We start from the raw sequence: 23,016 nt of genomic DNA, 5'->3' as shown, positions 1-23,016 counted from the left end.
GGTGGTGGGAGAGACAAGGTCTTGTCTGGATCAAGTGTTTAAGCCAGACATTGGCACTTCCATTTGCCATGTCATCTGTACTTGCTCCGTCCCCCTGCCTGGGAGAGCAGTAGCTGTGAGAGGTACACAGTCACGCCAAGAGCAGGCTTTGCTCCCTGGAGCTGTTCGACTTTGTGACAAATAGTGGAAAACTGCTTCACTGAAGAAGCCCAGGATTTAAATGGGAGTTCTGGCTCTTGGCTGTTGTTCTTTCTGTCCACTGCCTTTTTCCCCTACCATGTCTGCAGGAGGCAAGCAGAGAGCATCTCAGCTCTGAGAATCTAGGCCAGAGAGATTCACAAATGACTTGAGTTTAGGGAGCTCTTGGCATTAATATGGGATGTTTATCTTAGAAAACTTTTGCAGCTCATTTTTTTGATAAATCCTCATGGAATCAGGTGCAGAGTAGGGCACCTTACCACAGCTGTGGGCATGCTAAGGTCAGGACAGTGAAGCTGAGAGGAAGCCCAAGGCTGTTGTGGTGGGACAAAGTGAGTAATGCCACCAGAGCCAGAGGAACAGAGGAGATGATTGCATAACACCTGCCGGTTTAGAGCTCATGGCATAAAGGGTCCATCAGGCTCTGCCCCCAGCCGGTCGAATCCTCCATGGGTAATGTGAGAAGGCTCCCAACAAAAGCCCCTTATACCCAGACAGACACCAGGGAAGCAAGCAAATGCTTCTCTCCAGGGAAAAAATGGCAGGGTTTACTCCCAGCAGCACTTGGGCACTTATTAATGAAAGGGGAAGGGAGTGTGTACTGTGCTTTCCTACCTTACCAGAGCCCACAGGGAGTCTCCTTGTGGGAGACAGTCAGCTGCTAGGAAAGTAAAGGGAGCATTTTGGCAGGGAAAAAGAGTGGGAACAGCACTCTCCGAGCTCAAGAGTGGAACGACAGGTGACTTAATTTCCTCCCTTTTGCCCAAATCCCAGATGTAGGAGAAGGGGGCAGAAAACCCCATGGGAAGAGAGGGCAGTTGTGCCACCACAGGCAGCTCCTCAAGCAGCAATGCCTCAAGTGCATGTGGGAATTGACTGCCTCGAGGGACGGTACAGTAGTTGAATATATAGAATATAGGAAGAAAAGCAGGTGTTTAAGCTCATGTGCTGTGTTTGTTTACCCTTATCCCAGGTCCAGAAGGAGCAGCATCCTTTTATTTCTGAGATTGCAGGAATTGTAGGAATTGCAGTGGGAGAGGAGGTGGCACCTTTCTGTCCCCCATTCCCCTCTCAAGTAGAGAACTGTAAACACTTCAGCCACATCCACTGCTTTTGGAGCTGTGCAAGCCCCTTTCCCTGGGTCAGGCAGGTAGCTGAGAGAGGATTGTGAGCTACCTCAGGGACACCACATCCTGCTTAAAAGGCTCCACAAGCCACCCGTTGCCAGCACAGCCACTTCCCTTCAATTTACACACATTTAAAAAAACAGTTTAAAGCCTTAAAATCAAGGGGTGGGGGGAGAAGAGACACAGCACTCTTATGTCTGTACTGCATAATTAGCTTAATGAGTTTGCCAAAGCCACTGCCAAAAGCTGCCCAGGGATAATCCATTCTCTCACACAACAAAACAAAACCTCTTACTTAGCTAGTTTGGGATGGGTTGTTTTTCCCCCTCCTCCTCCCTGTATATTTATAATTAAAAAAAAAAAGACCACAGAAAAAATTATTATTATTATTATTAGTGCCTCAGCAGATGGTGCTTCTGGCAGCACTTGCTTAAATATTTATTTCTGTGTGGGTTTCCTCCCCCCTTGTAATTGGGGTGGGTTTTTTTTTCTTCTTTCACATCATCGTTACAGAGTAATGAGTCTGTAAACACTCTCTAAGCATGCTGACTTCTTTATTTATTATTTTTATTATTATTTATTTATCAACTCTTGCCAGATCAAGACTTTCTGGCAAAAGAAAAAAAAGGTGAAACGATTAATGTGAAGGAAGAGGGAGTGGGTTGTTCTTGTGCAATTGCATCTGTGTGTATGTATTGACAACTCAGGAGTTTGGATTTGTATATCAGTGTGATAAGCTGGTCTGTGAGTTTCTTGTTTCAGGTGTGTGTGTTTGTGTCTGTTCATGTGCATGGTAAATTGTGGGTACGTTCAAGTAAGTTCAGGGGGTGTGGATGTACTGTGGAGTGTGTGCATGTTAATGTGTGTGTGTGTATGCATGTAAGTGTGTGGTGTGTGTAAGCTTTCCTGTTATGAAAAACCTAAACAGATGCTGCGCTTTAAAAATTAATAGCTTTGAACTGTTTCAAGTGTCAGAAGAAACACAGGATAATATAACCCTTTAGGAGCCCAGCCTTGCTCACTGAAGGAGCAGAATTTCCCCTTTGTGCTGGGTTTGCCACTTCCCTCCTTCCCCCAGCACACGGCCTGATGGAACACTTGTTTCTCCCTTCCTGTGCTGTAGACACCACACACACCTTTCCGTGGCACATGGTAAGGAGGACAGGAGTTGGAAGTGCTGGAGTACTTGTTTAGCTGTTGATTTTAAAACTGAGCCCATGTGTTATTCCTGCTAGGGTGCTTCAAATAACTCATGTCCTGGAGTCAGATCTTGTTGGTGCCTGGCCCTTCTTTTACTCCAGCTAGTATATCTGGTCACTTTGCATCCTCATTTTTGGTAATAATTTGAACTGCTTTGTATTTGTCAGCAAGGTCTGTATCATCCTCCTCTCTGCCTGGCCTGCACCACAGAGGTCTCCAGCCCTGCACAGCCCTTTTCTCTTTTTTCCCCATCACATCAGTGGAATAGAGAGGAAGCTTCCCACAGGGCACTTTCTTTCCTTGAAGAGCTGCTGGTGGTGCTGCTGACATAAAGCCCTAGACTAGCAGGACCAGTTGGTTACGTGTGCTGTGGACCCTCATGTCCCTGGTCAGTGCCACGGGGGCTCTGGCAGCTGCCCTGGACAAGCCGAGCAGTCACCCAGGCGTTGAGCAGGAATCTCTTCCTCTGCTCTCAGTTCCACACCTTTGTTTGTGCAGCCAGCCCTGCTGTTTGCCTTGTGGTTTCTTTCTTCTCTGCTGCTGAGGTTTGTTCTAGTTTCTCAATCACCTGTTCTGACGTGATCCTGATTTCCTGCAGTATTTCTTCTCCTTCCCCAGGGAAAGGCATGTCTGCTCCTGGCATCTGTCCCTGTCTCCCTTTATGAATGCTGAGGCAAAGAAGTCATTTAATTTTTTAGCAACGTCTATCTTTTCTGTCAATTAAGTCCCCTTTCCATCTCCTAGAGGCCCTGCTGTCTCCACAGTTGACCTCCTCTTTACTGTGCTTCAGAAATGGCTTATTTAGTATCGCTTTTCATCTAGACTTTTTCTATCCCATAGCCTCACATTACCTCACCTTACTATGATCTGTAATCTTCCCTGCTCCTGCCCCATTCCTCAGTTGCCCCAGGACACCCTCACTCCTCTCATTTTCCTTTTTTATCTGTTGCCCTTCCTCATTTCTTTCCCATGCCCTTTATCATATGCACTCCTGCTGTGTTTAGCACTTAAGTGACGTGAGGAACCTTTGAGGAACCTTTGAGCAGATGGTACTTTATCTTTGAATGTTTCCCCTCTGAGTCCCCTTCTCTCCACTGCTTTTCCCTTTCAAGCTCTTCTAGGGTCCTCTAGAATATACACAAGGGAGTTCATTGCACTGATTACCCCATTACTGGATCATCCCTTTGTGCCAATTCCTGGTGTGTCTGTCAGTCAATAAATTCTGCATACTGACTGTATATAGGTATTACACGACATTTCTGTCTTTCTGGTCCTTTTTGCCACCCTGTACGTCAGGAGTTTCAACTTTGCTACATGCAGTTTTTCTGATATCCTACTAGGTGGGCTTATACTTAAAATTTAGAATCCACATTTATTTGTCTCCTTCTGTCATGGGAGGTTTCTGAAACTTGCTGGTGTGGTATGTAAACTCTATTCTAGAATTGTGTGGTGTTTAATTCTAGGAACCCTCCTTCCTTATGCTTCCCCAAGTAAACAACTTAGATAACGGAAATGAATTTCAAGGGGAAAGACAGATTAGGGATGTACAGGACCTGAGTGATCCGGCTCAAGAAGCACCTTTAAATAGTGACAAATAAGCAAGGGAAGGCACAAGGGTCACCATCCTTGGAAGGGATAAAGGAGGTGGGGTTTAATGCCATAAACATGTGAGCTAAAGGCAGGAACAGGACTTAGTTTATTTGTACTTTGCTTACAGGCATTGCTGCCAGGACAGTGGTTTATTGTCTCTCCCTCTCTCCTGTTTGCAGGTTCTCTGGCAGTCAGCACTGTGGACACATACACTGCGCCTACCAGTACAGAGAACATTACCACTGCCTCGACCCCGAGTGCAACTACCAGGTAGAGCAACGCTCAGAGCAGCAGCACGCAGCACGGGGGAGTGCGCGTCCTCCCGTGCTTTCCTCTCACATCCATGCACATGCCTTTTCACTTTGCTGCTCTGAAAGAGGACAGGAGATGTTCTGAATTTAACAGAACTTCATTTTGCTCCCATTTAACTCAATCTCATACCATTTAACCAAACTCAGACCTCTACAACGAGGAGCCAAATATAGATCAGCTCAAGTCAGTGGGAACTACTCCACATTTATATCAGTGAAGCACCAAGAGCATAAACTGTGCCTAAAACTAGGGAATGCTGATCTGTTAGTCTGTCTCTTTCCCTCCTGCTGCCCGAGTGACTTTCTAGCTGCAGTATCTGCAACAAAACACCCAGTAAGACCAGCAGCGGTGTGGGATTTGTGGGGAAGGCGCGGGGGTAGGAGTGATGCTGTAATTGCTGGGAGAACTGCCAGGGTATGCACGTCAAGCCAGCAGGTCACGTGCTGTGTTTGTTTACTCTTATCCCAGGTCCAGAGTTTGACACTGGCATTTCTGTGGTCAGGCTGATGCGTGAGCAGGAATCCCAGAGTTTGCCTCTGCCGTGCACCAGGCACAACTTCAGCCCTGCCCTAGGAGACCTTTGGGTCTCACGGGGATGAGCCTGACCACAGCAGAGGAAGTTGATCTGGAGCAGCTGGGCTTGGCTGTGGGTTTCTATTGATCAATAGAGAGTTTCTCTCCGGGATGCACGTACTGGTCCTTCCAGTCCAGCATCAAGTAATCAAGATGAGTCTCTCCCAACTGTGACACAGATATCCCTGCTCCAGAAAGAGAGAAACACAAAGGATGGAAAAACAGAAAAACCTATTATTATGATTGGCCTCATGATTATTTCCTAAGGAGTCTGGAAGCTGCTTGCAAAGGAGCTGTCTGGTCTCGCAGGGAATAAGGATTTAGGCTGCTTTTTAAAATGCAAATTATTTTATGGCTGAGATATATTTTAGAATAAGTAACGCTTTGTAATAAGTGGGCACAAATTAACAATGATTGGCAATAGCAATCCTGTATGTACGCCCTGGGAAATCATGGCTCCAGCCTCCAAGGGATTTCTGTTGAAATCTATATCGATATATTCCCATGCCAATACCAATGAGATTGATCAGGATTGATATTATAGGAAGAAAGAGTGAAAGTGATAATCATTTGTTTCCTATGAGGCAGACTAGAAAAGTTGTTAAACATTAGAATACAGGCCTTTTCAATTACTGCTCAAAATAAATGGATATTGATTTCTTTTAAAAAAATCAGATTTACTTTCTCACCTTCAGTGGTAAATATTGATGTCTGTGGGAAATAGAAATAAAAAGCTTCATTTTAAAGGCACTTAGCCTGCTCTGACAATGGGGTACCCCTTCATTGCTTCAAGAAGATAGAGCTTGAAAAGGATATTCTGGTCATACAGATTTAGCTCTGAGCTCTATCTTTTTCTGTGACTTGAAGAAAGTCTTGTGTCCCTGTTTTCCTATGTTCTAGGGGACGCAAGAGACTTAGAATGGGAGGACAGTGTAAAAGAGCAAAGGGTTTTTCCGATTTTTAGTCCAACATGAATGTGGCAGCCAGTGTCTTGCTGACCACTACAGTGAGTGACTTGGAAGCTTGGCTTAGTTGCTTGTAGGCTGTTCAGTTCACTGGTTTGCTTTCTAACTATAGCACTTCTTGAGATAGTAGCAGCTAAAATTATGTTAGAAGACCTGCAGTCTTAAAGCTGCAGGGAGCAGATTCTGGGCATCACCCCAGTGTCATGTTTACTCTAGAACTTGTGTATTTACTTTCCCTTTACCTAGAAGATGCATGCACACAACTCCTCTTTAATCTGATTCTCTTGGGGTGATTACTGCCAAGCTTTCAACTCCTGGTCCCCATAAGTTTATTAACAACATCAAAAGACACCCACCCTGCCCCCAGGATTGCTCACCCGCTGGCATCATGCGTGTCTCACTGTCTGTGTCTGTATCTCTGCAGAGATTCACCAGTAAACAGGATGTGATTCGGCATTACAACATGCACAAGAAACGCGATAACTCCCTGCAGCACGGCTTCATGCGCTTCAGCCCCCTGGATGACTGCAGCGTGTACTACCACGGCTGCCACCTGAACGGGAAGAGCACTCACTACCACTGCATGCAGGTGAGTGTGCCTCTGCTGGGCTCCTGGGGGGCTGCGAGCCTTCCCGGCCGCCCAGCGCCCTCGTGTCAGAGAGCACGGGGCTGTCCTAAGCCAGAGGGGGGACACTGAGAGCCTCTCTGGCTCGCTGACAAGTCTATGGCCTGTCCTCGCCGCGCTTGTCGTGACGAGCGCTGGGAATGGCAAAGGGAAGCCCCATTCTCAGTTTTCAGAAGCCTTGTCCATGCAAGGAGGCAAAGCAGGTCCCAAGGTTTTCTCAGAGTCTTGGACTTATTGAAGCAAGTCCCATTCTCTGAGCTCAGGAACTTCTTTAATGCCAGTGCACTGTCTCTACTCAAATCTGATCTGTCCCTACCTTGAAACCGGACTTTCCTGTGGAACATCTGCCCTTTAGCATTGGGTTAATTTCCTCCATAATCAATTTCTAAAGTAATTAAACCTTAATGTCACATATCTGCACTTAACACCCCTGGTTCTCCGTGTCCTTTGCCAGTGGCATTCATGTGTGGTGTAGGCTGAGAGCTGTGTTCCAGAGGCAGCCAAGCTTCAGCAGCAGTGTAGCCAGAGCTGGAGCTGCTGCCCAGATGTCACTGTGATGCCTTCACTGTTCTAGACATGACCACACCACATTGCTTGGGTCTTACCCTGATCATTCCTCAGGTTCAATGGTTTGATGTGTACTCATTTTAGTAGAATTGTGGCCTAAACCATTGCCCTGAAAATGTGCAGTTACAAGCAGAGTGATCAGCCAACCCTTGGTGACAGATTTTCTGGTCTGAAAAGTCAGGCTCACTTCCTGACCTGTCCTAGCAGTTTAAGACCCCAGTTAAAGTCACAAGGCCTTAATCACATGCTTAAATGCTTTGCTAGGATAGACTTCAGCATATGTTTTACTTGAAGCTTTCTGAAGTCAATGGGGCTTAAGCACATACTTAAATGTTAGGCATGCACTCAAGTTCTGTCCTGAATAGGGACTGGTTGAAGCATGTGCTTGCAGCATTTGATAAATTGGGAATTTCATGTGTCTTTCTCCTGAGGACTTTTTCTGTTACCACTTCCATAATATTGATTATTTAGTTTCTTCAGATGAGCAGGACGAGATTTGCTTGATTTTTTTTTTTTTTTTAGAGGACGAGGAGTGTTTTCACAGCCTTAAGCTGCTCCGAGTTCAAATAGAGACCCTCGCTTGCACAGCTATATATGGCTAATTCCATCCTGTGCCCACTGTCTTCCAGTAAAGTCATGCCCATGTAAGCAGTGCCTTACAGGAAAGGTGTCAGAATATAAACTCCCAATTAAAGAAAATACTGCTTAAATGGCAGAATTTGTGCCATCCATCACATGGGGTTTTTTTCTTTATGTCCATAATTGGTGTGGATAAAATTCAGTTAGTTGTTTATATAAACTGACATTTTTTTAGGCTTTCGCACCAAGAGCTGCATTGCAAATTATTCCTAAGGACGCTTTTGTTTAATTCTTTTTTTTAATGCCATGCAGGGCCTGTCTTTTTTCAAGGTGTCAGTGTGGAGAGAGAGAGGCTCTTTTATATTGGAAATAGCTGGAGATCCTTTTTATTTTTTTCTCCGGGTATTTGTCATGGGTTTTGTTATTGCCTGTTTGAATCAACCTGGGCTGAACTAAGGGGTGGTGTTTTCCTTCTCTTCATTTCTGAGATGGTGCAGGCATTGGCACATGTTGTGCTAGAAGAAAAGAAAAAAAATCCTCCCTCAGCAGGGCTGAGGACGTTTTCAGATTCCAGTGGGTTTTTACTCAATATGGCAAAGTTGCCCCGCTTTACCCAGAGGAAAGCAGGTTTTCAGCATTCCGTCCTCATCACAGCATTCTCATTGCACACATTCTCACTGCACAAGTTTAAAATTATTGAAGTGGGAGTCTTGAACAGTGACAGGGAAAAAAAGTCACCAGTTTGCTAAAATCAGCTGAACATGGGGTTTAAGATTTGCTAGAATGAAACCATTTATTACAAGATCAAAAGACTGGCTGGCCTCATGTTGCACCAGCATGCCTGACCTCCCAGAAGGACTAGAGAAGTAAATAACTTATTCCCGCTCAATTTTGTATTCCCCAAATAGATGAAATCCTACTTTGTTCTGTGTCACTCCAAGATAACAAAAAACAACAGTGTCTGTTAGTGTTCTGTTCTCTTTAAGAGCAGAACCCTACTAACTGCTTCCCCAAGCAGGCATGATTACCTGGAGCTGGTATTTTATCCCTCCAGTCCTCCCTTTTTTCTTACTGGTTCACGCCCAGAGAGTTGGTTTGTGTTTGGTTTTTTTTCACAACTGCTCTATGCTCTATCAGTCTTTAGATTGGGAATTAAAGTGATGACTTAATACCCCTAGGAGAAGCACACAAATGGAACTATTAAATGTACATGTGCTACCCATGTATTTATTGCTGCTGGTAATAATGTCAGGCTGTTAAACCGCTGTGCTGATGACTGCTCTTTGGGCCTGGGGTAGGTGGGTTGTAACAAGGTCTATACAAGCACCTCTGATGTGATGACCCACGAGAACTTTCACAAGAAGAACACGCAGCTCATCAATGACGGGTTCCAGCGGTTCCGTGCCACGGAGGACTGTGGCACTGTGGAATGCCAGTTCTACGGGCAGAAAACCACTCACTTCCATTGCAGGTGAGACAGCAGGGATGGGCAGGAGTCCTGCCTCAGAGCTCTGTGGTCTGTTTGCCTCCTGCCAAGTCATAATTTCCCGAGTATGCACAGGGACTCGATTTGCCCTGCTGTGACCTTCTCGGTATTGCTTCTGGGAGAACTCAGATACCAGAGTAGATGTGAATTCCAGAATTGTGCCACAGACCATTCTGAAGGCAGGAGTATGATATGATGAGAGGATACCCACTAGAAAACAGAGCCTAGAATGATTTGGGAAAGAGACCACAGTGCTCTTCAGAGTGCAGCCGTAGGCCATTAATACGCTGCTAATGGCACTTCCATAGTAGGGTTCCCACCAGCCAGCTCATCCCTTTTGGGGCCAGACTTAGCCTTCTGTACACAACTGCTCTTCTACTGATTTTTAGGTTTTCAGGAAGAGTAGGAAAGCACAGTTTGTACCTTAGTCCCCTTTACCTGCTGCTTTGTTGGAACTTTTAGTGGAGGGTGCCTGTATTCCCATGTTCCTGTGGCAGTTCCACAGAGTGAAGTGAGCTTCCCAGCTTTCCCACATGGCAGCAAATCTGCTGGCCTGGGTGCCCTAGGTCAACCCACAGACAGCTCCTCAGCTCCTCTGCAGCTGGGGCAGTTGTCTCATTACAGCCCAAGTCCTTGTCCTGGAGGGAGGCGGGAGACAGCAGCTCTGCCATCACAGCCAACCACCCTCTCCCTGATGCCCTTGCAGGAGACCTGGGTGTACATTCACCTTCAAGAACAAGTGTGACATTGAGAAGCACAAGAGCTACCACATCAAAGATGATGCCTATGCCAAGGATGGCTTCAAGAAGTTCTACAAGTACGAGGAGTGCAAGTATGAGGGCTGTGTCTACAGCAAGGCCACCAACCACTTCCACTGCATAAGGGCGGGCTGTGGTTTCACCTTCACCTCCACCAGCCAGATGACTTCCCATAAACGCAAACATGAGCGCCGGCACATCCGGAGCTCAGGAGTGCTGGGCCTGCCTGCCTCACTCCTGGGCTCCAAGGATAATGAGCAAGAGGAGTCCAGTAACGATGACCTTATTGACTTCTCTGCCATGAGCTCCAAGAACTCCAGCCTGAGTGCCTCCCCGACCAGTCAGCAGTCTTCCGTTTCTCTCATCGTCCCAGCTGCACCCTCCTCTGCGGCTGACCTTGCTTCCTCACAGGCCGCCAAGTCTGCCAACAGCATGACACCAGCCACGAAGATCTCTGGCCTGCTTTCCCAAGCTCTTCCTAGCAATATACCCTTGGCCCTGGCACTCTCCAACTCAGCACTTCCTGGAACAGCTGGATCCTTCTTCCCCATCATCCCCAGTCGGGTCTCTACACCACTTCCTGCCAGCTCGGCTAATCTGATGACCGCTGGTTCTTCTGGCACCATTCCAGCATCATCTGCTCCTACAGATTCCTCATCCCAGGCAGTTTCAGGATCTGGTGAGCCAGTGGCTACTTCTTCGCCTGCTCCAGCAGCCTCTATAATGGAAAGGATCTCTGCTAGTAAGGGATTAATCTCTCCTATGATGGCCAGGCTGGCAGCAGCTGCACTCAAGCCCTCTGTGGCACTTGAAGCAGGTGAGTTACCTCATCAGTTGTGATAGTGGTGGGAGGCAGAGCAGTGTCTGGTGGCTTGGAGGAGAGTGAATGAGAAGCCACCCAGTTGTCCATGGGACTGCAGTTGGGAAGGGGGTAGAAAAAGAAAATTAATGGGAGAATGAATTTGGTTGTATCTAATTAACCCTTGAGGAAGGCAGTCTTGCCAAGGTTTCCTGCGCGGGCTCACTATGCCCTCATGGCCAGAAGAGAGGCAAGAAACATTTCTGCCCATGGGTAGGCTCTTACCAGAGCTGAATAGCGTTGCCATGTGTAATCGGCTACAGGCTGAAAAGAGAGAGGCACTCTATTGAAAATAGAAATTAAGAAAAAATACCTTAGCCAGTACTTGCAGGCTCTACTGAGACTGTATCGAGCTTTTGCTAGGCCCACTATTGACAGTCCTGTACCCATGGCCAGGAAAACAACCCAGTTGTTTTCCTGATCTGGGGGCTGTTCTGTGCTTCAGCTTTGTTGTCCCAGCTGTGGGTTTGGGGATAGTGTAGGTACAGTCCACAAACGGGGCGTCCTTTTTGGTCAGTTCCTGCAAGCTGTGCTCCCCTCTCCCTGCACTACCTGAGCGGTAAGAGATGGGAAGGGGCAGTCCCCGGGGGCAGCCCAGCGCTCTTGCCGCTCGCTGCAGCCAGGCCTGGCAGGTCGCGGCTCGGTCCCAGCGCTGGCAGATGGATGTGGGGCTCTGGAGGGCGCGGGGGCCGGGCCGGGCCGGCTGGGCCTGGCAGCCCCCGCGGCGCTGGGCCCAGCGCGGCCTGCCCCGGCAGCGCGGCCTGCCCCGGCTTCAGGAGCAGCGGGGGAGTAGGAGGAAGCGATCTGATTAAAGAGGGAGGGGAACCTTCACATACTTTTAAAATTATTGTTTGAAAAATTGTTTCCTAAAGCAGAGAAAGGTCATTGAGGGAACTGTTTTCCTTTATTTTTTAATAAAATGCCACTTGCTGTCTGAGAAGCAGCTCGCCGTCAGCTGTACTGCCGGAGGGTAAATTAATATTTTAGTCACTTGGGGATTGTGGAAAAAAGCTCTGCAGACATGTTTCTGTCAGCAACTTTTCTTCCCTCCTTTTTTCTTTGCTGTTTTTCCTAAATTTTTTGCTTCAATTTGTTCTCTTTCGTCCCTCCCCCCCCACCCATTCCTCCTTTTTTCCTCTCCTCCTTTAATATTAATTGTTCTTCCACGGGCTCAGCACTAAGCCTCCTCCCGAGAAAGGAGCATTCCCCGTTTTTGCGGGGACACGGCGGGGGCGGTGGCAGGAGGGGGCGCAGTTTGAGCCGGTGCCGCCGCTGTCCCCTCGGATCGTCCCGGCGGGGCAGATGCTCCTGCTGGGCAGGCGCGCTGTCGGGCCGGCGCTGTCGCTACGGCAACGCTGGGACTGGGGACGAGCAAGGGGGCTTGACTAGCAGTCGAAAGCTGCCACATTGCCTCAGCATTAACAGAGTCTTTAATAAATGCTTAAGAGGCAGCCCCGCAAATTAGTTATGACAGTTTGTGCAGAGAATCAGGTCTCCCCCACGCTCCTTCCGCCCTTCTCCTTTAAAGGGCCCGTAGCCTGGACAACTTTGACATAATTTTGCAATAATTATCACTTGAAGAATTTCCACACTGGAGTGGACGTCAGAACCCATCATGTCAACTTGGCAATAAACGCTGACCAGCAATCCCAGTACTTCCCTCCCCCACACACTTTTTCTTTGCTTTTTCCACTTAGGCACTGATGCCAGTGATTTAACTTATTTGCTGTTGTAACCTCATTTTAGACCTATGTTTTCAAATTTATTTTTTTTTAACTTAATTTCACTGTATTTCTTGAGCAGGTAATGGACAACCAGCACCTTCTGGACGCTTCAATCCAGTCCAGGTGAAGCAGGAACCTGCGGAGGCCATGGGACCGACATCTGCCACCAGCCAGGACCCCTTGCAGGAGCACAGCTTGGACCTGAGTGTTAAGGACCACGGGTGAGAGAAATGGGCAGGCAGGAACACTCAGCACTTCCCAGCATCAGGCTTTGGGAAGTTTCTGTACCTATAAATTAAGAGGACACAGCATGTTGGTGAAAGGCAGCTTCACAGTGCTTGAGTTGTGCACCCCAAAACTGGAGGCAGGCAGGCTCACTCTGCTCCCCCTTCTCCAGGAAGGAGCACACCTTCTCCAGGTGGTGTTTTTGGCTCACAGGCACCTGCTGACTCCAACAAGAGCTTCACTTCTGCTGCCTTCTGAATATCGAGCCACTGGCAAAGCTGTTTTCACTTAGTCCTCTTGTCAGTTGCTGACTGAAACTGCTCCACTGCCACACCTCAGCACGCTCTTAGCAGCAGCATTTGCACTGCTGTAGTCTCTGGAATCAGGGCTAAGGGAAGCACATTCCAGAGAATCTGGACACACAAAACAGCTGGGTGTCAGGCTCACTCTGCTCCGGGGCTGACATGGGCTGCTCTACGGTTATGGTGATGGTTGTGCAGGTGTGAACACACCTATCTCAAAGCATGTGTCTCACTTGCCCAGCATCTCTGCTGAGAACAGGAGCGTTTGGGGATTGTGCTCTGTGGAAAAAGAGCAGAGGAACTGATCCTGGGGATAAGTGAGCTCCACTTTGACCTTTGTATCCATTCCTGTCCATACCTTATTTAAACAAGCCTCCCTTTGGGAGTCCAGCACTTGGAGCCAACTGCAGAGATCCTAAGGCTGCCTTTCAGTGAAGGATTGTGCCTTGCCTTCCTTATTGCCCAGGGGATCCCTGTCCCTGGCAGCATGAGCCTTTGCCAGCATCCCCCCTGCTTTTGTGCTATTTTTGTGGTATTTCTGAAAATTGTAATAGGATGAAGGGGTAAAACCTGGGGGAGGTAATGAGTTTACAAATGAAGTGTGATGGAGTGCACACCGGGGGAAGTGGTCTGGGCCATTTAGTACTTGAAAGATCTAAATTCTGCAGACCTGAGACCCTCTTTCTGTCCCTCTTGGCTATCACAAGTAGGCAAGTTTGGCCTGCCCAGGGGAGGGTTGGCATTCTTTTCCCTTGGATGTGGTAGGTGAGGAGTGAGGCAGCCTGAAGGGAGAAGGATTAATCTCAGCACTCACAGTCCCTGTGCACATCTTAACTAAACCCTGTTGGTTTGTGTGTTTCAGTAATGAATCAAATGGCCACACAGTCTCAGCAAATTCATCTCTTTTATCCTCGCTTATGAATAAGGTAAGAGCCATCCATCAAACGCCTTTCATTCCCCCCACCAAGAGAAATTAAAGCTGCGATAGCGGGGAAGGGGGGGGAAGAGATGCGTTTGTTTTTTAATGTTTTGCCTCTAATAAGATGAGTTTGTACCATTTAAATTTTGAGACCATTTTTCATCGGATATAATTTCAGAGCCACTGCTTACGAATTAATTTAATGAACTGGCTGAAGAAATATATTGCCGCCTCTGACACCTTTTTTTTCCCCATCCTTTCTAGACAGAGTAGAGCTCCAAAAGCTTTTCTTTTCTTTTCTTTTCTTTTCTTTTCTTTTCTTTTCTTTTCTTTTCTTTTCTTTTCTTTTCTTTTCTTTTCTTTTCTTTTCTTTTCTTTTCTTTTCTTTTCTTTTCTTTTCTTTTCTTTTCTTGTGGGGGGAGGTTTGGTTTGGGTTTGTTTTTGTTTGTTTGTTTTTGTTTTCAGAACCCGGCAACTTCTCTCTCACTTCCCTTTTGTAGTTATTAATTTTGTTTATTTACTTAAAAACATTTTCCTTCATTTGGGGAGGGAGAGAATAATATATTTTTATGAAAGAGAAAAAAAAAATAGGAGTTTTGAACCAAAATCATCAATTTCTGTCTTTCTAGTATGAGTAATGGTGTATAACAGAGTCCCCTTTACTGTGTCCTAGAATATTTAGTTTAGATGATGCACAGTTTCTTTTTCCTTACTTTTTTGTTAAATTATACTTCATCTCAAATGTATATTTCTCTTTCACATGATAAACTCTACTGTACCAAGATTAATTTTGTGGCTGTATATACAACTGCTCTAGAGATCAGGGCACCCTTTGAGCCATGCTTTAATATTCTGCTATGTGATAGGTTTTATAGGCATAACTATTGCCATCCCCTTGGCTCTGGGTGTTACATGCATCAAGGCCATATAACCCTCAAGAGAGGGCAAAGTGACTTTGCCTGGTAATCTCCCACCTCCTTTTTTTCTTATCACTGTTTTTCTCTGTGTTGTTTAATTTCTGCATTTATCCTTATGTCGTTTTTCTCCTCCATTGGCTTTCTGTTACACTGGGGTTTTGATTTTCTCTTTTAAACTTAATTTATTATTTGTTTCTTTGTATTGTCCCTTTAGTGTTTCCAAATATGCAGGTCTTTCTTTAGTGAGCAAATGTATTTAGTAGCTCTGCTCTCTGGGGTCATGAGTCATTCTCAAGGTCCCAGATCAGGGAAATTCTCTTTCAATGGAGACTTCACTTGAAAATCTCCAGGATAATATGTGATAAAAGTATATGTTTAGAAAAAAGCATTTCTTTGTGTGCAGTCTGACATAAGGTTCTTAGAGTTGTGCAAAGCAAATGTAGCACAGGTGCAAACTAGTAGTCAGGTTAAAGGACTGGGATTAACCAATGAGATAAACCAGCAAAGAGTAGAACCCACTGAGTGAGTGATTGATGGAACCAATTCCAAGTCTAAAGATTGCAGAAAATCAAGCTTAGTTTGCTCAGGAAGACATCACACTTGCTTCTTCCTCCTGCTGCACACAATTTCTGTCCATGGGGGAATCCTTCATTTGTTTTTCTAGGAAAAAGAACAGGAAAATAACTTTACAGAAATGGAATTACCAGTGGAAACACATGACCTGAATTTCTGACTCCAGCCATAAAGAGTTGCAGTCTCCACACAGCAGCAGGGGCTTTACCTTCAGGGGGCATTAAGAGAGCCTCAAATAACCAGGATTCCTGAAGCCTATTGCAGTTAATTTAGGGGGTTGTCAGGCTTAATTAACTGATATTTATAAAGGGCTTCAAGACCCTCAAGTGGGTGGAGTTTCCAGTGCAAATATTGAGCCCAATCCTGCATTTTATTCAGGCTGTGAAATTCACTTTTGTTTCTGGAGGTAATTGAGAGCACAACAGAGAAGGAAAGAAAAGAGTCTGAGAAATCATGCATTTATTCTGAAAGAAAATTTTCCCTCTAGGCAGGCTTGAGTAACTTCATTTTTCTATCCTGCACATTTTACATCTGGACCCCTAAACCTTCTCTGTATAGATTCTATTTGAAGCCTTTCACACAATGCAGCTTGTGAGACCAAGTCCTGCTTCATGGAGGATGTGTCTGTTTAGCACAGAAAAATGGCACGATTTTATTATTGAAGTTAGTAAGAATTTTCCAGAAACTTGAGACAGAATTTTCCCCAGTTGGATGAGATTTTCATCCTTCTACCCCTCACACATACCTGGTAGTCACTTTAAAGGAGACATCCTAGTGGCTAGGATAAGATGACTGAATAACCTAGAGTTTACCAGTTCTACCACCAGCAATTTGTAGGAGCTACGCAGGGCTATTGCTGCTGAAGCCCACACACCTTTTCCATAGTCAGACAGGGATGTCTCTCTTCCCCTCAGTTTCCTCGTGGATAAAATAGACATGATGCTTCATTATTTTAACAAGATCCATGATTAAATATTCAATAGGCACCTGAGTGCTTCATGATGGGTGGGTGGAAAAGGCAGAAGAGTGAGGTGTTACTAACTTTTGCTGATGCAGTTGGAGCAGCCTGCACAGACTTTTTGCCATCTCTTTTAATCTTTGAAGACACTGCTCTCTGTGGGACAGTCCTGAGGTGGCTGCGTCTGTGTGCTGGGCTTGATGCAGTGTCTGTGTTCTTGTTCCAGATGTCCAAGACCAGTGCCAGCCTTGGCAACCTGCTGAACATTAAGACAGAAGGCGAAGGCAGCCAGGCTGGGGCTGGGGAGCCAACCCAGTACTTGGGCAAGGCAGTGAAGGCACTTGTCCAGGAGAAGCTCTCTGAGCCGTGGAAGATGTACCTGCGCCGGTAAGGAGAGCATGGAACTGGCAGGAGGGGAAAGGGGAAATGCTTCCCTTGCAAAGTGTCTGACTCACTGGCTCACTGTGAACACAGAGTTCTGTTGAATTCTGTCAGACACTGATCACCTGGAGCACATTTAGCCCTTGGTCGTACCTACCTGCACTGACTGTTAATGTCTGATAAGAAATAGCTGTCCGTAGTATTATTTTGCAAAGGGGTCTTGAGAACCAGATACAAGCACAGATCTTCATGCAGTTCTGTTATCCTGGACTTCACCTTAGGCTCCTTCTGATGACCCTGCAGTGTGAGCCCAGGGGACCCAGTGCAGCTGTGCTCTTAGCACTGCAGCTGTGTGAGACCAGGGCCACACACAGGCCATTGGTGCCTTGACATGCTTCCTGGCCATTTCAACTGAAACTAAACAAGTTTTGGGGATGTAGAGGCATGGGAATAAGGAAAAGGGTATGGGAGCTGTAATGATTTCTGCTGCTTTTACTGTAGGAAAGGAGACTCAAAAAGAAAATGGAGCAGATAAAAAGCTCACCCACATACAGACACATGCACATACATGCCCAGACAAACACGTGCTTTGAGGGCACACAGATACACCCAGGCAGACACATAGGTTTGTGCTCTGGCACAGTCACCTACAAATGCCAGCGCACGCTTTGTAAATCAAAGGCTTTAATGGGGAGCACTAGAAAATCTTGTAGTCCATCAGCCCCTGGCTGGTGTGAGATCCTTCCTGGCAGTCCATTTGCATTTTGTCTGGTCTGGTTGTAATAGTGCCAGGCAGTGTGGCTATTTTCTTTTCTCTTACCACCTAGTAAGTCTCAATGTCACAACCTTTTGCATGGTATGCTGACTGAATTCCCCTTCTTGTAGTTTCATTGCAGCTGCTTACATCCCCTTGAAACACAGCAGATCATCCCTCTCTGCAGCTGAAATTCAGCCCCTTCAGACAGTCCCAACCTTTCAGCATTCCATTTAACCAGGAATGCTTGCCTGCTTTAATCTGACTCTGGATTAGTCCCTTGTGCCTGCGGGTCCTGTTGCTTTCCTGTTGTTCCCTGCATGGTGCAGAATTGCTCCCCTCACGACAGAACAAGCTTCCTTCCCCCAAACAGGCAGCTCAGAATTTGTTGTATCTACACAGAATAATGTATAGTACCATGGTTATCATCCTCTGGGACACAGAATTGCTTTTAAAGTTGTTTATTGAGTCCCCAACGTAGAAAACACCCCCCACACCCAGGTGTATTTGTTGTGTTTCCAAACATGATTCTCCTGTTCTGAACGTTCCCCCTTGTCTTGCTAAACCTCTCTGTGCTCTTTTTCTCCTCTTGCACTAGTATTGCCACCTCCTCCCAGTTTAGTGTCTTTGTGAATTTCATAAACACGCTGTTTACTCCTGGATTACTAATTAAGATGTTAAATAAACTCAGACAAACCCAAGTCCTCCTCTCAGCACTCACCCGATGCCTCCTCCTCCCAGCTCAGTGTGGTGCTGGTTGTCATCAGCCTTTGTTTATGATCCCTCAGCCAGTTTCAAGCCATGAGGTGACATTACATCCAGGCCAATTGGAATTAATTCTAAGCATATGCAAGACTGAATCAAATGCTTTACTAAAATCCAAATATATTGCATCCCTTCATCCACTAATTTTGTAATTCTATCAAAAAAAGCAATTAAATTTGTCTGGCAAGATTTATTCTTTATAATCCTGATGCTGTTTATTGCTCATGGTTCCTTTATCCTCTAGATGTTTAATGATTTTCTCCTCCCTCTTAATATTTGTTCCATTACTTTACTGGAAGGAGAAGTTAAGGCCAGAGGTATGATAATTGCCAAAGAGTACTTGGCTTTTCTTTTTCCCCTCAAAGAACCAGTACCTTGATTGTTTAATTTCTTTTCCTTTTTTTTTTTTTTTTTTTATTTTTTTATTTTTTTCCACTTATGTAGTACCTCCCACTTTTGACTGACTGATTTGTATTTTTCAAATGAGTCCCTTTATCTGGTCTTCTAGAAGGTCTTCACTACGTCCCAAATTCTCTGCTTTGTCTTTAGTTTTCTCATCCAAAGCAAATTTTATAATGCAGCCATTTTTGACTGATTACCTCCCTTTTTGTGGGAGGCTTCTTTCTAGGCTCTGCACTTCTTGTCTCTGATGAGACAGCCCCTTTAGTTTGCAGTGACGTGGTTTCTTCTCCCTTACCCCACAATTACTTTCCTTCCTCTTCTCCCTGCAAGCCAAAACTGACAGCACATGTTGTATATCCACAGACCTCCCTTCTCCAGTACAAGTTTTTTATCTTTCCATTACCCTCCCATTGGTGAGAGGTCCCTCCTGGGAGCATACAGGCTGCTGTTTGTTTCTTGCTTTCCTGCTCATCAGAGCAACTGTAGTTTGTTGTACCTTAATTATGCAAGATTCCCTTGTTAAGTTTCAAATCCTTCCTGCCAGTGTTTCTTTCTTGTTTTCTTGATTCCCTGTGATTCTGGAGTTTTCTGAAATCACAGGTGTTTGTGCTGCACTTATAAAGTCCAGAGAATCTCAGCAGTGGGTGAGCAGTGACCCCACACTGAGCTGGTTTTGCCCTCTTGGCCATTTGCTCCAAGATAACACAAGACATATCTTGGGTAACGTGGTGGGTTTTGCTCTGGGGTTTGCATGGCAGAGTTGTTGTTCTGTACATCAGGGATGGTGCCGTGCAGTATTTCTGCACTCCAGGCTGTAATTGCTGCTTAGAGGATGCTTCATCTCTCCCATCTGAGAGAAACCCTCCTCTCCAGGGGTGGATTCTGGATCTAGAATTACTGTTGTTTGTGGGAATGCTAATAGAGTTGAAAAATACAGAAATAATGTCTGTTCCAACTCCAGTGCTCTCCTGGGGCCTTCCCTGAGATGTCTGCTTGTCTGTTTTGGCCAGGTTTGGCACCAAGGATTTCTGTGATGCCCAGTGTGACTTCCTCCATAAGGTGCATTTCCACTGTGTGGTGGAGGAATGTGGAGCCCTCTTCAGCACCCTGGATGGAGCCATCAAGCACGCCAAGTGAGTGGGAGAGCAGGAGGCAGGGAAAGCTCTGCAGTGCACACCTCAGTTCAAGACCACCCCAGGTTCCTTTTAAAGGCAATGGAATGTCCAAGTAAAGCATGAGTAAGGCCTCCAGTGGCCATTCATTTGCCTGAGTCTGTGAAGGGCTTGTAGGGAAGGAGATGTTGCAAATTTTAAGACAGATCTGCTATCATGGCTGGTCTGTCCTGTTGCATGCTTCCCTGTGAGCAGAAAATGTCTGCCTTCTCCCAGCAGCCCTGGGAAGCTGCCCCACAGCTGATCTCAGTGACTGCAGTGATTCTGGGGTTTCTCTAATTTTAACATGGTTTGGCACCTGTCTTCACCCATCCTAATGATTTCCCTTCTCTTCATAGATGATTTAGGATGGCCCTAAATCTTACTTTAAGGTCTGCAGAGCCCCTTTTAGGATTTATCCACACCAATTTGCTTACAGGCTCCTGCCACATTCTTGTTGGTGTTTAATCGAATTACATGAAATGGTCAAGAATTTATGTCTGAATTAGTATCCTGTTTTGCAGTTTTCACTTCCGAACTGAAGGTGGAACTGTGAAAAGCAACTCTGAGTCTCCCTTCTCAACTGCTACTGAGAATAAGGCTTCACTGGCCCCTTCATCACCATCTGCTGCTTCTGCCACCATGGCCAGTGCTCCTGCCCTTGACGTGCCCACTCCAAATCCAGCTGCTATGCCCTCTGCTCCCACACTACTTGCTTGGAAGCAGCTGGCTTCAACCATACCCCAGATGCCTCAGATCCCAGCGTCAGTGCCTAACCTGGCAGCTTCACCCTTGGCAACGACTTCCCTGGAGAATGCCAAGCCTCAGGTCAAACCTGGATTTCTTCAGTTCCAGGAGAAGTAAGTTCTAGCTACTATTTGCCTCCTCCTATCCTCCCCAGCCAACCTTTCCTCAGAGCTGCAATACTACACTTCTGTTCACCCACTGAGAACCTGCCCAGGAAGTACTCTGGGGCTTGACTTCACTGAAAAATTACTTCTGTGAAGTCTAGGAAATACTTTAAGGTTTTTGAGTGCATCTGAGAGCACTTTTATGCATGAGTTTTGAAGATAAATAAACTTGGTGATCTATTTATCACTGATCCCTGTTTTATCCCTTGCAAGAGCTGTCCAGAATTGCAGGTACCTTTGCAGTATGCTTGACAATGAAGGGTTATTGGGCCAGAAATTCATGCACTGAGTGGGGGGTGGAAGGCACCAAACCCACTAAGTGATGAGAGGGGCAGTGCTGGTTTTGTCAGATCAGGGGAAGCCCTGGCATCCTGCAGTGCCCACGCTCAAGAGTTGTGTTTCCTTTGAACTTTAAATTGGAAGACTGTCCCTCAAAGACTACAGAACCCACTGTGCACTGCTGTGTTCTAATAATCCTAACCAAGAAAGTGCAGTAGTTGGGTGGAGTTGTAGTGGTGTTGCCAGCCTCAATTTCCCTGAAGAGGAAGGTGGCTTTGGGAAATCTGCGGGCCATGTTTGGAGCAGAGGCTTCAGCTGGGCTCCCCTTGAATTAAATCTTGGCAAAGAAACAAATGTGTGAAATGAGTGAAGGTGATGATTGGGTTTTGGATGTATTCCAGTGATCCCTGCTTGGCAACAGACTGCAAGTACGCCAACAAATTCCACTTCCACTGTCTCTTTGGGAACTGCAAATATGTGTGCAAAACCTCTGGCAAAGCAGAGTCCCACTGCCTGGACCACATCAACCCCAACAATAATCTGGTGAATGTGAGAGACCAGTTTGCTTACTACTCCCTGCAGTGTCTCTGTCCAAACCAGGTAAGTGCCATTCCAGAGTAGTGTTCTGGCAGGACTGGGGAGAGAGAGATGAAGGATCAGGTAGACTGACTCTCCAGCAGGAAGTGAGGCTGTGTGTGGCTTTCTTGGCATTACTACAGAACCATGGAAGTCATAATTACATGATCTGGAAAAACATTTGGTTTTTATCAAATGGGAAATCAAGATGCTTTTGTGTATTTTTGACTTGGGTGAAATGGACAAGGGAATGAGAATAATCTGAGAGACACAAGATGAAATAGAATAAAAATCTGTGATGAATCCAGGGAAAGCCATGAGTAAGCTTTGAAATATCTCAACATAAAATAGTGTATTACAGAGTACACGACAGCAATGTAAAAAGACACGAGAGGGAGGAAGGTGCACGGCAGGTTGTGGAAGATAAAATGGGATGTGGAGTATCAGTGCAGGGCCCTCTGACACATCAGAAGGGACACCAATAGCAGCAGGCAGCTGAGAGTGCATTTGTTCAGACCTGCCTAAAGCACCATGCCTGTGTGCCCCGCTCTAGCACTGTGAATTCCGCATGCGAGGGCATTACCACTGTCTGCGCCCTGGCTGCTACTTCGTGACCAACATCACCACCAAGCTGCCCTGGCACGTGAAAAAGCATGAGAAGGCAGAGAGAAGGGCAGCCAACGGCTTCAAGTATTTCACCAAGCGGGAAGAATGTGGCAGACTAGGTGAGTTTTGCTCCGTTTCTCACGTGGTGTGTCCCATGTCCAGGCCAAGAATGCCATAAGTTAGAACCTGCAAGTTATGCTTAAGAGGTCTTTGGTCATTAAATCACTAAACAAGAAAGGCAACAAAACATGAAGCAGTTCCTGGTCTGTCTGGTTGAAGCATGTTTTCACAAATAGACTCAAGGTAAATGAATAGGAACTCTACTATACAGAATTGTATATATCAACTTGTCTGGACACAAAGCTTCCTCTTTTTTCTTCTTTTTATCTAATTGTCAAAGCATTTTTTTTTATGTATGTGTATGGGTGTTTGTTTGTTTTTTGTATTTTGTAGTCTTTTGGACTTGCTGCTTATGTTGGGTGAAATTTAAGAGTGCTCTTAGGAGGATTTTTTTTTCTTAACCAGTGCTAGTGCAGCATATTGAAAGTCAAATGGCACATAATGAGAGAGAGATGGACAAGAACATGTAATAAGCTACTCTCTTCTCTCCAAACCCATTCTCCACAGCCCCTGTGAGCCCAGGGCATACAGTGTTCTGAGGGCAGCCCCCCAGAGCAGGGCCTGAGGAAACACCTGAATGTGGCACAGGCTCAGACTGGGGCTGGCTCACTTGC

At 46.0% G+C, this 23,016-nt stretch overlaps 1 protein-coding gene across 12 annotated transcripts in view; it reads left to right on the top strand.

The window, feature by feature from the left end:
• CASZ1 (castor zinc finger 1) overlaps positions 1–23,016 on the top strand; it is a 195,389-nt gene that overhangs the window by 159,724 nt on the left and 12,649 nt on the right. For all 12 annotated transcript variants that reach the window (XM_018920312.3, XM_050982594.1, XM_018920310.3 and 9 more), the window contains 11 exons: positions 4,295–4,385; positions 6,390–6,554; positions 9,035–9,207; positions 9,929–10,797; positions 12,643–12,784; positions 13,953–14,016; positions 16,684–16,844; positions 19,770–19,892; positions 20,435–20,770; positions 21,502–21,700; positions 22,230–22,401. In XM_018920312.3, the coding sequence (XP_018775857.2) occupies positions 4,295–4,385; positions 6,390–6,554; positions 9,035–9,207; positions 9,929–10,797; positions 12,643–12,784; positions 13,953–14,016; positions 16,684–16,844; positions 19,770–19,892; positions 20,435–20,770; positions 21,502–21,700; positions 22,230–22,401 (2,495 nt within the window). The remainder of the gene's footprint in view (positions 1–4,294; positions 4,386–6,389; positions 6,555–9,034; positions 9,208–9,928; positions 10,798–12,642; positions 12,785–13,952; positions 14,017–16,683; positions 16,845–19,769; positions 19,893–20,434; positions 20,771–21,501; positions 21,701–22,229; positions 22,402–23,016) is intronic.

This window comes from Serinus canaria, chromosome 21, assembly GCF_022539315.1.
Source record: "Serinus canaria isolate serCan28SL12 chromosome 21, serCan2020, whole genome shotgun sequence".
Lineage (NCBI taxonomy): Eukaryota > Metazoa > Chordata > Aves > Passeriformes > Fringillidae > Serinus > Serinus canaria.
This window is presented reverse-complemented; position numbering and strand designations above follow the sequence as displayed.